At 44.9% G+C, this 14557-nt stretch overlaps 1 protein-coding gene across 1 annotated transcript; it reads left to right on the top strand.

The window, feature by feature from the left end:
- Positions 1-1478: 1478 nt before the first annotated feature.
- On the top strand, positions 1479-14557 carry LOC103204893 (ATP-binding cassette sub-family F member 2). The gene is made up of 14 exons (XM_007950127.2): positions 1479-1635; positions 6460-6672; positions 7128-7310; positions 7394-7565; positions 8566-8661; positions 9881-9983; positions 10384-10479; positions 10669-10788; positions 11100-11189; positions 11560-11670; positions 12746-12808; positions 13212-13340; positions 14031-14234; positions 14420-14557. The coding sequence occupies exons 1-14, from the start codon at positions 1479-1481 to the stop codon at positions 14555-14557; spliced, it is 1875 nt and encodes a 624-aa protein (XP_007948318.2).

Raw genomic sequence — 14557 nt, 5'->3', positions numbered from 1 at the left:
ACAGGGTAAGGCAATATGGCTAAGTGATAAAACTCAAGGAAGGGGCATTATTTTCTTTACTTTAGGGGTTTTCCCAAAATATGGCTTTGAAACCTAACACTTGTGGAGTGTTCAGGAACAACGTTCAGAATCTTATAAAAGTTTGCTTAACAATGGATCATCAGCCTCTGAAAGTTGTTTCATGAAACGATTGCCCTTTTTAATCACAGAATTATTCTGTTCTCAGCATCATCTTCAGAGTGATGCCTAGTTTCCGCCTTTCTCCAGCCACCTCTCTCCTCTCCCTCTCACCTCCTCCCTCCCACCTCCCGCCTTTCGCCTCCTTTTCCCATTGTCTCAACCCATTCCACGTGAGGCATGCTGGGAAGTGTAGTTGCTCTCCCAGATGGCTAAGCCTGTTGGGCGGGCAGCCCCACCAATCCGATATCCTAACGTAGCACGATAGATTTTAAAGAGTAGGGGGGAGACGAGAAGGCTCAGCCCATTCACCCAACGAGCAATTTGAAATTTGCATCTTCCAGCGCACAAAGCTGGCCTGGAAGCACAGAGCTCCTGGACTCGAGCCTCCGAAAGCACCGCGCATTCGATTGACGTCAGACAGAACCAGCGGCCTTCTGGGATACTGGGTAGTTCCGGAGGAGGGGTCTCGCCTCGGCCGCCGCTGCTTAGCTGGGAGACGACACTTCCCAGGAGTCCTCGCGGGGCGCGCTGCTAGCCGCCCGACACTGTGATTGGCTGGCGAGCCGGCCGCACGCGGAGGGGCTGAGGAGGCCGCTGTGTTGCGACAGAGTCCAAGCAGCTAGGCCCAGTGAGCCGTGGAAGGGGCGCTGGGGTAAGGGTGCCCGCCGGTGAGAGCGAGGGAGAACGTGAAGAGAGAGGAGGGACGGGGTCGGCCTGAGGAGGCTGCGCGGGAGAACAAGGGACGAAGGGAGAAAGAAGCTGACTGGCGGGTGGGAGGGCTTGGGGGTGGCTAGTGAGGAGACCTTTAGGGGACTCCCTGTGGGGAGGGCGAGTGCGGCCCGGAAAGAAGTTGGGCCGGGGGCTGACGGAGGGGAGGAGGCCCGAGCCAGAAGCTCTGGAAGGTTGAAGTCAGGCGGCAGTCTGGATGCGGAAAGCCAAGTTGCAGGGAAACCGGAGACGCACCTCTGGTGAAGGGCCGAACCTAGTCCCTAACTGGAAACCCTGAAAAAGGGAACGTTTCCAAAGTGAGGCGGTCTACGGGGTTCGGTGGACAAAGCCTGATAGAGGAGATACGAACGTTAGGAGAGTGCCTGGGATCTCGAAAATTGGTTTAGAGAACCTAGCAAAGTTAGGAGGGACTAAGCAGGGTCGGAGCTAGATAGAGACATACCGACAGGAAAATTCTTGAGAGGAGTGGAGCAGGGGCTAGACATTCTTATTTGTAAGTTTGGAGTTTGAGGTGTCTGTTTGCCTTCCTCTAGGCTCCCTAAAAGAACCTTTACCTTTGGTTCACCACCATGCCCTCTGACCTGGCCAAAAAGAAAGCAGCTAAAAAGAAGGAAGCTGCCAAAGCTCGACAGCGACCCAGAAAGGGACATGAAGAAAATGGAGATGCTGTCACCGAACCACAAGTGGGAGAAGAGAAAAATGAGGCCAATGGCAGAGAGACCACAGGTGAACTGAGGCAGAAGTGGGTTTCTTGGATGGTTGGTACCTCTTATTTCCTTTTCCTGCCAGGGTCAGAATCCTGATGCTGGGGGCAATGGAAAATATATTTGGCAGCCAAGAAACTTTTCATAATGACTGAACCAGTAGAGGGGAAGTGTGTGCCACCCTGTTATTGAACACAGGTTCTCACATGTTTGGTGGCAGTAAATATGGATGTTGTTCAGCTGCTTTGCTGTTCTATTATAAGATTGCAAGGAGATGGTGTTCTACTCTTTACTCAGTTTATTTCTACATATGGTGGCTAGTGTGCCAGGCTCTTTGCCATAGTATGCCTCTGTCTGTCTCCCCCAGAGGCAATAACTGTACTAGCAAGAGTAATTTATGAGTTGTTTTGTATCTTTTTTTTTTTCTCTGAAAAGAGCTACTTTTCAGTTACTTATATTTTGGTAAATATTTATTGTGTGCTTATTGAGTATTAAGTACAGTGCTAGACACTGTGGTACTATAAATGCAGTCTGCCCTCAAATAACTTACTATGTAGCTAGAGAATCAAGGCAGTATGTGATAAAGAACATTCCTGGCTGTTGGCAGTCTAAACCCATTCTTCTTCCCTGCTCCCTCAAAATTCCCTATTGGGCTCCATCCAGACTACTCATTATTCCTCAAATAGTCACCATATTTTTATTCTTTTACACAGTAAATTCTAGTACCGTGATTCTTGTGCTAGCTACCTTTGACATTTCTCTCAAGGCCCAGCTCAAAATAGCAAAGCGTTTCCCAATCAAACCTGACCTTATTATTTCTATTCATTCCTCTCTCATGCTATCATATATGTTGCTTACCTTTTTACGTCATACCTTTTTTCCTCCCATTTATATTGTTCTGGTTTTTGAGTGAAGAGGCCACATCTTGGGTAATTCTTTTTTTGTATGACCAGCCTTGCAGGTAGACACATTAAGTAAATATATCTCTTGCAGATAAAGACGTTAAGGAGCAGACAATTAGTGATTTAAGTTATAATAAGACCAACAGGAATTCAGAAAAAAGGGAGTAGGAACTCAGAAAAAGAGGAGGTAACAATTGAGAGGAGAGAGTTGAATGGTAGGAATTGTTTCCAAAAATGAGAATTTTAGGGAAGGCCCATGCAAAAAACTTCAGGCTGTGGGGAAGCTTTATTCCTAGCCCAGATAGTGAAGGGGCAGAAGTGACTGAGCGGGCTGAGTTGTGGTCTCTAAAGCAGAGACATAGCTGTGATTAGGCAGTATTAATCATCAGCTGTTTAAGTACTTTCTCGATGAATTAGAAAGATAGAAAACTAAGTTCCATTTTGAGACCATTTTCTACTGTTTCTATTACAAATTTCTTGTTTACACTTCCCCTTGGAAAAGAATTTCCCAAGGAATCAGCTGTTGTATCCCCATCTCAGTAATGTGGGATCTTTGGTTTTCATCTGTTTCTTCAGTGAGTCACTGTTTTGAGATATGAAATCTGTCTTTCTAACCATCTTAAAACTCCATTGCCAGGGGTTGGGTTCACTTCTCTTATATCTGATTAGTCATCTGTGTGTTCTGCTCAGACAGTCTTCACTTCTCTAGATCTGGGAATACTTGGTGCTGCAGATCACCATTCTCCAACCTTTACTGATTTTCATTGCCAAATGGCTTTCCCTAGGTAGTAAGGTATGAAAAATCAGCATAAGTATCAAAGAACGTGATCTGTGACAGTTAGTTCAACCTTCTTCAGAGTGTTAGTCTTTAAGAGAGGCCTTAGAGTTCAACTGGTTCACATTAGCACACAAAGCAAAGATGCTTGAGTGTACTTGAGCCCCCTTATTTGGGTGATAAGTAGAAAGGGACTTCTGTGGAGTTCACAGTATTCTCTCTGATTTATTTTATTCCAAAATCCTTTATCATTTATTCATTGTTATTTACTTGTATTTGGGCCTGTTTTCAAGCATGCTAACCCACCAGCCACTCCTCAGAAGGAAGGTTGGGCGATCTACTTCCATAGTGATACTGGCTTGGAAACCCAAGGAGGGGTAGCTATGAGTGAGGTCTGACTTATGACACATAACAACAACAGCATAGGCTAGGATAGTGAGGTCTTTAGGTTCTCTGACTTTGGAAGTTCAGGAGATGACTTTGAGTAGGTGTAAACTGGAAGAGAGAGAGAGAAAATAATATATAGCTTTCCCCTAATTCTGAACTTTCCTTTGCCTAAGCAGATAGAGATATTTAGACCAAGGAATGTACCTACATGATAGTCTCAATTTTCCCACTTGGTTCACAGGAACTAAGATCTTTACTATCTAACCTTGGAAAAAAAGTTTACTGACTCCTGATCTAGGCTATAAGCTCCTCCCTACTCCATCTTCCCAGTAGCTGGAAGAGGGATTTGCACAAAGTGGGGCTGTGGGAAGCCTGGTAATTCATCTGTATAGAAAAGATGATATATTTTTTTGTTTTCTCCCTTCATCCTGACCCTGATACTCAGCAAGCAGTTAGGCATATAGTGCTGTGCTCATATAGTGCTGTGCTGAGAGCAGAGGTGGATAGAGGAAATGCACTCTCTGACTGCCATCTGTCTAGTGATGTAATCCCTGTTCTCAGTCCTACAATGTCTTTGTAGGCAGAGTAGGTTTCACAGCGGGCTGGGTAATGAACTGGCTGTGTTAGTCTCTTGACATAACAGGATATGCAAAGCAAGACCTAAGGCTTACTCTGGCCAGCTACTCTGTCTCTTGGAGTTGTTTTCCCCAAGCCTGGCTGTCTAATCTCTCTTCCCGTGGCTAACCCATCTCACTTGTTCCTGAGAACATAGATACAGACTTTTCATTTTAAGGTTTCTGTTATGATCACTAAGGAGAAACATAAGGATAAAAAAATAATAAGAAATTATAAAATTCTCACAGTAGTGGAACGTAGTATGTAGTTTCTGACTCTCCTGGAAAAATAAATGAATCACCTTTATTCTCTTTTGGATGAAGTTTACCAAAATTTCTTTCACCATTTTTGTTCTACTTTCAAAGTGCTTTGTGGGCACTGTCTTTCATGGGAAGGTTATTGTTGTGTTGTTGTTATGTGCCTTCGAATCGAACCCAGAATCATAGTGACCCCTCCTTGGGTTTCTGAGGCAGTTGTTGTTGTTGTTGTTGTTTGCCGTCGAGTCAGCCCCGACTCATAGCGACCCCTCCTTGGGTTTCCGAGGCAGTATCACTACAGAAGTAGGATTGCCCAACCTTCCTTCCGAGGAGTGGCTGGTGGGTTTGAACCGCCAGCCTTCTGGTGAGCAGTCAAGTGCCTTAGGCACTATGCTACCAGAGCTCCTTCTGAGGCAGTATCACTATGGAAGTAGATTGCCCCATCTTCCTTCTGAGGAGTGGTGGGTTTGAACCACCAGCCTTCTGGTTAGCAGTCAAGTGCCTTAGGCACTACGCTACCAGAGCTCCCATTATGGGAAGGTAGTATAGTGAAATAGTTAAGCTCATGAGCTTTGGTGTCAAACAAATCTATGTTAAGTTCTGGCTCTGTCATGTACTAGCCTTTTTGACCTTGGCTAAGTAAAATAGGGTATTTGTAAAATAGGGTCTGTGAAAGTGTATATTTCATAAGGGTTATGAGGATTAAATTAGATAGTGAATCATCAGGTAGCACAGTCCCAAGCACAGAGTAAACATAATAAATATTAACTAGTTAATATTAACCATTAATGTTAATAGTTCTTCACAGCCAAAAGATGAAGTTATGCCTGAAAAACCCTAGAGATAGAACAGCTAATCCCTTATCTCAAATGGTCATTTTGCGTCTCTGAAAACTTCCTGGCTTGGGAATTTGGGGCCTTGGTCCTGCCTTCATTGATCCTTCTATGTTTCCCCATACCTGTTCCTTCCTTTTTTTCCTTCATCCCTTCCTGCCTTCTGACCTTTGTTTTTGAGCATATGCTGCCCTTTTGGTTGCATGTGGTTGGTTGATCTCAGGAGCATGTTCCTCATAGGTCTTATTGTCCTTTTTATAGGCTTATATATTGATTGGCCATAGATGATCTCCAGGAGTAATGTTTGAAGGGTGTCTAAGGGCCATAGTCTCGGATTCCACCAGTCTCTATCAGACAAGTAAATCTGGTCTTTCTTATGATTTAGAATTTTGTACCACATTTTTCTTTGATTCAGTTAAGGACCTTCTATTGTGATCCCAATCAGAGCAGTTGGTAGTGGTAGCTGGGCACCATCTAGTTCTGGTCTTAAGCTAGTAGAAGCTATGGTTTGTGTGGTCCATTAGTCCTTTGGACTAATTGTTTCCTTGAGTCTATGACTTTCTTCACTCGTCTTTGCTCCAGATGGGAAGAGATCAATAGTTGTATCTTAGATGGCTGCTCACAAGTGTTTAAGATCTTAGTTGCTACTCATCAAAGTAGGATGAACATTGTCTTTGTGAACTATGGTACAGCATAAGTTCTTAGAAGCACCATCTAGAAGCTCTGTAGGTCCTGGAATAAAAGAATTTCATCTCTGTAGTATCTGCTTTCTTTTGGTCTTCAAGGCTAATTCTTTATTTAGCACATACTCAGGGATCTCAGTATAGGGTTCTAGACATTCCCCCTTTGATAGTTTTATAATCTAAAAAAGAGAATTAAAAATACAAAGTGCAAAGTAAAAGATGTCCCAGAAAGCAGGTATTTGGGCATATATGTATCTAACATACACTTTGTTTAGAGCTTGTTAAACATCTGTGTCTGCTCAATATGATCTTGAGCCTAGATCCTTCAGGGACATGCCTCTTTGTGAGAGCTGAGTGTTTCACAGACTTTTTCCCAAACTTTTTCTGTCTCCAGAAGTGGATTTGCTGACCAGGGAGCTAGAGGACTTTGAGATGAAGAAAGCTGCTGCTCGAGCTGTCACTGGTGTCCTGGCCTCTCACCCCAATAGTACTGATGTCCACATTATCAACCTCTCGCTCACCTTTCATGGTCAAGAGCTACTCAGTGACACTAAACTGGAATTAAACTCAGGCAGACGCTATGGCCTTATTGGCTTAAATGGAATTGGTGAGGCCCTTGGAAGGCAAGGTGGGAGGTATCTCTCTTTGACTCATTTGTCATTCAACAAGTATTTATTTAGCACCTACCGTATACAAAGCAAGGAATTACAGTATGGGTGGGAGACTGGATATGCCCAGGGAAAAGCAACTAACAACACAGAGCATATGTGCTAAGTGCCAAATGAGTAGGAACAGATAGTAGGTGCTGGAGAAGTCGGTGGGAGGGAGGTAGTAATGGTGTGAGAGCCTCCATGGAGGATGTGGGACAAAACTGGGGGAAAGTTGGAAAAGTATCTCAATAATGGGGGGTGGTAGGATTTGAACGAATGAAAGGTAGGTAGTAAAGGGTACACAATAAAAATGGTGGGATGATGATTTGGCTGGAGTTGGGGAATTGTTATAGGGGATGATGGAAAGAACTATGCTGAGTATCCTTTTCCTTCTCCCCATTTGTTGCCTCAGGAAAATCCATGCTGCTCTCCGCTATTGGGAAACGGGAAGTGCCTATCCCTGAGCATATTGACATTTACCATCTGACTCGGGAGATGCCCCCTAGTGAAAAGACACCTTTGCAATGTGTGATGGAAGTGGACACAGAGAGGGCCATGCTGGAGAGGGAGGCTGAGCGGCTGGCACATGAGGATGGTAGGGCTCATACCCAGGGGAGGTGGGTACAGGCTTACTCCAGGGAAGGCCCCTGGAAGGTTCATGGTCATTTGTTCCCACAGCGGAGTGTGAGAAGCTGATGGAGCTATATGAGCGTTTGGAGGAGCTAGACGCTGATAAGGCAGAAATGAGAGCCTCACGGATCTTGCATGGACTGGGCTTCACACCTGCCATGCAGCGCAAGAAGCTAAAGGACTTCAGTGGGGGATGGAGGATGAGGGTTGCCCTCGCCAGGTGAGTTCTTTCTTACTGCCCAACCTCTTATAGCTCTCCATCTCTTAGGGTTGAATGCTTAGTCAAGTGAAACAGTTAAAATGGGGTTACTGACCACTAAATGAGTGCCAAATGGGGCACTTTTGATTAGCACAGGCATGGACTCTGTGAGAAGAAGGTAATGTATATGCTGGGTGGGACACTTTCTTCAGGAAGTGATCAGGGTGACTAATCTTTGGGTCTTCAGCACAGTGTTTGTGGGTCTTAGGTACAGCTTTAGGTAAAATCGGGGAGTAGATTTACTTTCGTCTTTCTCTCTGACTTTAACCCTTTTCTTTGCTTCAGTCCTGCTATTTTTTCCTATAATTAACAATGTTAGATGACTCATAAGATAACCTGTCTAGTGTCTAGGATCCAGGGCAAATCCCCTAACTCCTCAGCCAGGAGTCCCTCGTTAAATAGCTGACTCCTTCACATACATTTTACCCCATCATTCTCTGCTGGGTAGGTTAGTTGACGAGACCTGATGCTTTAGGAAGGGTGCTTATCTGCCTTAGAGCACTGGAGCAGTGGTTCCCAAATGCCAATAAGGATTCACTGCCTCAGTATCACCTGAGGAGTTTCAACAATCGACATCTCTCAGGCTGTTGTGCAGACCGATTAAGTCAGAATGCTGGATGACGCTGCCCAGAAATGCTATTTGTTAGTGTTCTTTTGTCTTCCTGATGTTCACCAACTTCAGTATAGAATACTTGCAGACTCCTAAGGACCTCTACAGCCTTCTTGATAAACAAAGTTGTTCCTGTGCCCCTAAGCCCTTTTTTCTACCCTTTAACATCTATCTGCCCTTCAACTCTGGTTTCTCTTAAAAGTTCTCTCCTTTCTTCTGATGTATAGAACCCAGAATTGATTCTAGGACTTCTGTGAGGACCTGAGCAAAACTGGATATAGCAAGCAAGTTGGTTACCTCCCAGCACCTGTCATCCTCAGATGACTTCTGTTTTCCTTTCCTGCTCCTTAGAGCCCTCTTTATTCGGCCCTTCATGCTGCTTCTGGATGAGCCCACCAACCACTTGGACCTAGATGCTTGTGTGTGGTTGGAAGAAGAACTCAAGACGTAAGGGGGCAGGGATAAGGGATGGGAATTGGGAGATTCTGAGGGCAGGTAAGTAGAGTACAAAGGGAATGGATACCCAGAAGCCATACTGATGATTAGAGCACTGACGAAAGAACTGAAGTAAGACCAGAGTGTTTTTATTTAGTCAGAAATATTAGCCTTTTTAGATTTTCCTATGCTTAAAGTAGAGTGCCTTTATTAAGACAACATTTTTATTAAGTGTTTGTATACATCGTATAAAGGGGACTACAATCTAAAATTATCATGCAGTGATAAAAAAAATAACCTAGATGATGACAATACTTCTATGGCTAAAAGCAAAATATTCTAGAATATCGTACCAACTTTTAAAGAAGCTTCAATGACCTCATTTCAAAAAGAAAACTCATGTCCTCTATTGTGTTCCAGTTTTTCCCACCCACAGTTTTGTATACACTTGTGGGTGTGTTTGTATATGTACACTTTTCTTTTTACCATCACTATTAATATTACCACCTCCATTGGAGCCCTAGGAGCTCTGGTGGCATAGTGCCTAAGGCATTTGACTACTAACCATTAGTCTGATGGTTCAAACCCGCCAGTCACTCTTTGGAAGGAAGATTAGGCAATCTACTTCCATAGAGAATTACAGCCTCAGAAACCCAGTGGGATACATCCCTTGGAACAGTCATCCATGGGGCACCAGAGAGGTGACATTCACACAGAGGAAAAGCTGAACAGACAGGATTGCATAACTAAGAAAGGCACAGGGATGGGGGGGGTCACTGGGAAGGGAGAGGAGGAGAGTGGATTAAGGTTGGGGATGGTAATTGGGGAGTGAAATCAAATGTACGTGAACTATTGAATGTAAAACAAATTCTGCTTTGTATACTTGGCACCCAAAGCACAATTGAAAGAAGAAAAACCCAATCGGTATTGCTATAAGTCAGAATTGACTTGCTGGCAGTGAGTTTTGGTTTTATTCTATTCTTTCAGACGTTAGAAAAGAAGGTTAAGGAAACTGTGTTTGAGTTTGAAAAGCATTGAAGTGTCCTTAGAGGTAGAATGTGCAGTGTGGCTGAGGTGCTTATTGAGAGCTAGGGGTTGTACAGTAAAGCTTAAAGGTGTTTAGGTATAAGGAAGGGAGAGAATGGAAGCTTTGTAGGTCTGACTGGGTTCATTTGTTTTGGTCTGTCTTCTGTTTGTGAGCATCTCCCTGATTAACTCTTTGGCTTTGCAGTTTTAAGCGTATCCTGGTCCTCGTCTCCCATTCCCAAGATTTTCTGAATGGTGTTTGTACCAACATCATTCACATGCACAACAAAAAACTGAAGTATTATACGGTGAGCTGATCCTGACTACTCTCACATTAATTGTATGTGCTTACCAGTTCGGTGCAGTTCTCCTTTTTTTTTTTTTTTTTTAAATAGACTTAGTAGCCATTTTCTACCTATCACTATAAAAAGATGTGCTCAAGGAGTCTTGCAACCTATTTTTTTTTTAAAGTCCCAAAGTAATTGCTTTCATAGGCTAAGGGTTGGCAGCTTGTACACATGCATGGTATGTTTGCCTTATGGACTAGCCTAAGGATTTGACCTGGACCCCTACTCTGGCCAGACTTAAGAGTGAGAGGCACATTCTAGGTTAGTATGTGCCATCCCTCATCCCCTAAACTTGAGTGCATACCAAGCCTGACACCTGGCCTATAGCTGCTGCCCCCTTCCCCTGGTATGTTCCCTGCAGGGTAACTACGATCAGTATGTGAAGACACGACTGGAGCTGGAGGAAAACCAGATGAAGCGCTTCCACTGGGAGCAGGACCAAATTGCTCACATGAAGGTAGTGTCATCTGAGAGCTAAGCATATATCTCCCAGTCTGAAACAAGCAGGAAAGTTAGATGAGAGTATCTGGGGAGTTAGAGGATGTGGAGAAGGTTAGGAAGACATTATGGCAATCGTTTTTACCCTGGATTTAAGAAGGGATGTTTGGTACCCTGCACATACCATACCCTTTCTGGTTTTTTTCAGAACTACATTGCTAGGTTTGGCCATGGCAGTGCCAAGTTAGCTCGGCAGGCCCAGAGCAAGGAGAAGACGCTACAGAAAATGATGGCATCAGGACTGACTGAGCGGGTTGTTAGCGATAAGGTAGGGTCTGGGTGGGTGGATGTGGTGGTGTGGGGGCTATGGTGAGGTAGATAAAAAAGTAACTACCTTGATGAATAAGGAACTGTGTTAGCAAAATGGTTAAGCAATCCAGTGCTAACTGAAAGGTGGTCAGTTCAGACCTGTTCAGTGGTTCCATGGGAGAAAGGACCTGGCAATCTACTCCTGTAAAGATTAAAGCCTAGAAAACTCTGTAGGGTAGTTCTGCTCTCACATGGGGTCGCTGTGAGTCAGAATTGACTTGACAGGACCTAACAGCAACAATCTTGGTAAATATCCTCTCCTTTTCCTAGACATTATCATTTTATTTCCCACCATGTGGCAAGATCCCTCCACCAGTCATTATGGTACAAAATGTGAGCTTCAAATATACAAAAGACGGGGTAAGTTCAGGACAGGGAATGTCCATATAAGAGCACATGAATGGTTGGGGGTTGGAGTGAGTTTTACAACAAAAGAATCATCTGCTGGGAGGTTCTCATGTTCTTTGCTGACCATACGTACTAATCCCCATGTGGTGAGGGTGATTTTTCAGGCATGGTACCTGGGATACATTGTCCAAACACTTACACCGACCCTTTTTAAAGTGCTTGGAAGGAAAACTCAACTGACGTGGCAGGTGGAGGTCATGGGTAAATTTAACTGCCTCCCTCATTCACTATATGGTGACCAGGGATCAGGGCTGGTCTGCCATTCACAGTAGATAAGTATTCTACCATCAAGTCTATGTCTCTCTTTTACTGCCCACTGCAGCCTTGCATCTACAACAACCTAGAGTTTGGTATTGACCTCGACACACGAGTGGCTCTTGTAGGGCCCAATGGAGCAGGGAAGTCAACGCTTTTGAAGCTGCTAACAGGAGAGGTATGTGCCGTGTTGGGGTGTGGTTACTTCCAAGAATAGGTGCTTGCTTTCCCTGAAGAAGAGGGACATCATGCAGGGGCCACTGCTTTTTGGAGGACCTGAGCACCTTGTTGGAGAGCCATTGCCTGGAAGAGATGTGGGTAGGGACAGGTTGAAATGAGGGAATGTGGCTGGATAGGCTAAGGCTTGAAGCTGGTTTTTCCCTTAAGAGAGAGCGATTGAGACATTGTGAGTACACACGTGTGCACATGCATGAATTTTTCTGTGTTCAGTCAGCATTCAGAATACAGGAATATCTGTACATTTAGAGATACGTATTTATTTTAGAAAACGTGTGATATCCTAACATCCAAGTCGTTTGTCATATAGCATTGTTGTTTGTTGTTATGTGCCGTCAAGTCGGCCCTGACTCATAGCGACCCCTCCTTGGGTTTCCGAGGCAGTATCACTACGGAAGTAGGATTGCCCAACCTTCATTCCGAGGAGTGGCTGGTGGGTTTGAACCGCCAGCCGTCTGGTTAGCAGGCAAGTGTCTTAGCCACTATGCTACCAGAGCTCCTAATAGGACATTATTTGTTGTTAGGTGCTGTTGATTTTATTCCAACTCACAGTGACTCTAATAGACAGTGTAGAACTTGCCCCATAGGGTTTCCTAAGCTGTAATCTTTATGGGAACAGATCACTAAGACTTTTCTCCCACAGAGCCAATGGTGGGTTTTAACTGCTAATCTTTCAGTTAGCAGCCAAGTGCTTAACCATTGCTCCACCAGGGCTCCTTGCACATTCTCTAATAGGCATTTAGTAACTATTGACTTGTCCCGTGTGTGTTTTGTGTTTTTTGTTTTGTTTCGTTTTGTTGTCTCTCTTAGGAAACATCTGTTCTGGTGTTACCTTCTTTGTATTTTTTAGACTGTCCAGAACAGTGGTCTGGATTGGTGATGTGTATTCTCTTGAGGAAGTTGTATGAGTCTTACTCAGAATGAACATGTCTGTTTGCCCACTCTGCCAATATGTTTCTGAATGAGTTTCCTTTTGTCTATGCTTGTGTGTCCACTTAATCCTCTTTTTTTCCTAGCTACTACCCACAGATGGAATGATCCGAAAACACTCTCATGTCAAGATAGGTCGTTACCATCAGGTATGGAGTTGTGGGGTCCCAGCCCCCTAAAGAAATTGTAGCCCAGATAGCTCCTACTTGCTTCTCCTTGAATCCTAAACAGGTACCTGAAAAAGCAGCAAGCTCTGAGGTAAATCCATTGCTGTTGAGTCAATTCTGACTCAAAGCAACCCTACAGAACAGAATAGAACTGCATCATAGTGTTTCCAAGGCTATAATCTTTATGGAAGCAGACTGTGACATCTTTCTCCCAGGGAGCAGCTGGTGGGTTTGAACTGCCAACCTTTTAGTTAGCAGCACTGCTTCACTGGAGCTTCTTAAGCCCTGGAGTAGAAGTAGAAAATGCCCAGCAGGTAGGAGAGCAGGCTTGCTTTGGTGCAGCAGGACACCTGTCACACCTAGGTGGGTTCCATCTTTCTTGCAGCATTTACAAGAGCAGTTGGACTTAGACCTCTCTCCTTTGGAATACATGATGAAGTGCTACCCAGAGATCAAGGAGAAGGAAGAAATGAGGAAGATCATTGGGCGATATGGTCTCACTGGAAAACAGCAGGTCAGAGGGCAGGATATAGGACAGAACCTTAGGTAATTAGGAGACCTTGGCTTGATGAGTCATGGAATACTGTCTTGGCATTCCAAGTTTAGAAGCTACCTCAAAATTGTCTCCTATTGACTGCAGCCCCTAAGAGATTCTGCTTCCTCTCCTTTTTGTATTATGATAGAAGTGGGAGGGAAGAGACATCTAGGAATCCTGGACCACTGTTCTCGGATTGCAGGGAGTGTCCAAGTCCCAGGTTCACTGGGTGTGTATCCAGTGCAGTGCTGAGGTCTTACTATGTGGGATGGGCAGGGATAGGTGTGGTAGTCTATGACATCCCCTTGCTGTCAGGCTTTAGGAGGGTTACAAACAGGAGAGCAGAAAGCAGGATGAGTCACAGTACTTAGAGGCAAGGGAAATTGAAGCCTAGAAAACAGATTCCTGGATTCTCGTCTGGGACTGAATATCTACTGGTTTGCTCCAATTTACTAAGAGTTATGTGCCAGGGGAAAGGGGTATGTTCTTGGTGATAGCAAAGGATTCAGGGTTCCCTTTCAGGCTTTGAGAAATTAATAGCTGCACCCCTAACTCTCTGTGTGGTCTTGGGCCTTTCTGTGCCTCACTCTTTTTAAAATAGCAGTGATGCTAATGGAGGAGTTAGGCGTGTTGTCCTCTGTGGTTACATGTTTGCCATGGGTCCACCAGGTGAGCCCAATCCGGAACCTATCTGATGGGCAGAAGTGCCGTGTTTGCCTGGCCTGGCTGGCCTGGCAGAACCCGCACCTGCTCTTCCTAGACGAGCCTACCAATCATCTGGACATTGAGACCATCGATGCACTGGCCGACGCCATCAATGAATTTGAGGGTGGCATGATGCTGGTCAGCCATGATTTCAGACTCATTCAGCAGGTGAGGGGCCTGGGCAGAAAGGCCTCGCAGACGGCACCCGGGAGAGGGCTGGCAGGGGTGAAGGCTAGTGGGACCTGTTGTGGCACATGGAGGGGGCCCCTTCCTAAAGTCTCCTCATAACAGTCCTTTGGGTAGGTTTGAGGAGGGCACGCTAGTTAGGATTGAGTCTCTGGTTTTGCTTCCAGGTGGCACAGGAAATTTGGGTCTGTGAGAAGCAGACAATCACCAAGTGGCCTGGAGACATCCTGGCCTACAAGGAGCACCTCAAGTCCAAGCTGGTGGACGAGGAGCCCCAGCTCACCAAGAGGACCCACAATGTGTGA

This window comes from Orycteropus afer, unplaced genomic scaffold, assembly GCF_000298275.1.
Source record: "Orycteropus afer afer isolate SDZICR_OR568_19922 unplaced genomic scaffold, OryAfe1.0 scaffold00264, whole genome shotgun sequence".
Taxonomy (NCBI): Eukaryota; Metazoa; Chordata; class Mammalia; order Tubulidentata; family Orycteropodidae; genus Orycteropus; species Orycteropus afer.
This window is presented reverse-complemented; position numbering and strand designations above follow the sequence as displayed.

Bases quoted from the DNA above. Each gene is read 5' to 3' on its own strand.
- LOC103204893 (XM_007950127.2), top strand. From the start codon at position 1,479: ATGCCCTCTGACCTGGCCAAAAAGAAAGCAGCTAAAAAGAAGGAAGCT. The intron at 9,984-10,383 runs GTGAGCTGATCC...TGTTCCCTGCAG, and splicing joins AAAAACTGAAGTATTATACG to GGTAACTACGATCAGTATGT. The intron at 13,341-14,030 runs GTCAGAGGGCAG...TGGGTCCACCAG, and splicing joins GTCTCACTGGAAAACAGCAG to GTGAGCCCAATCCGGAACCT.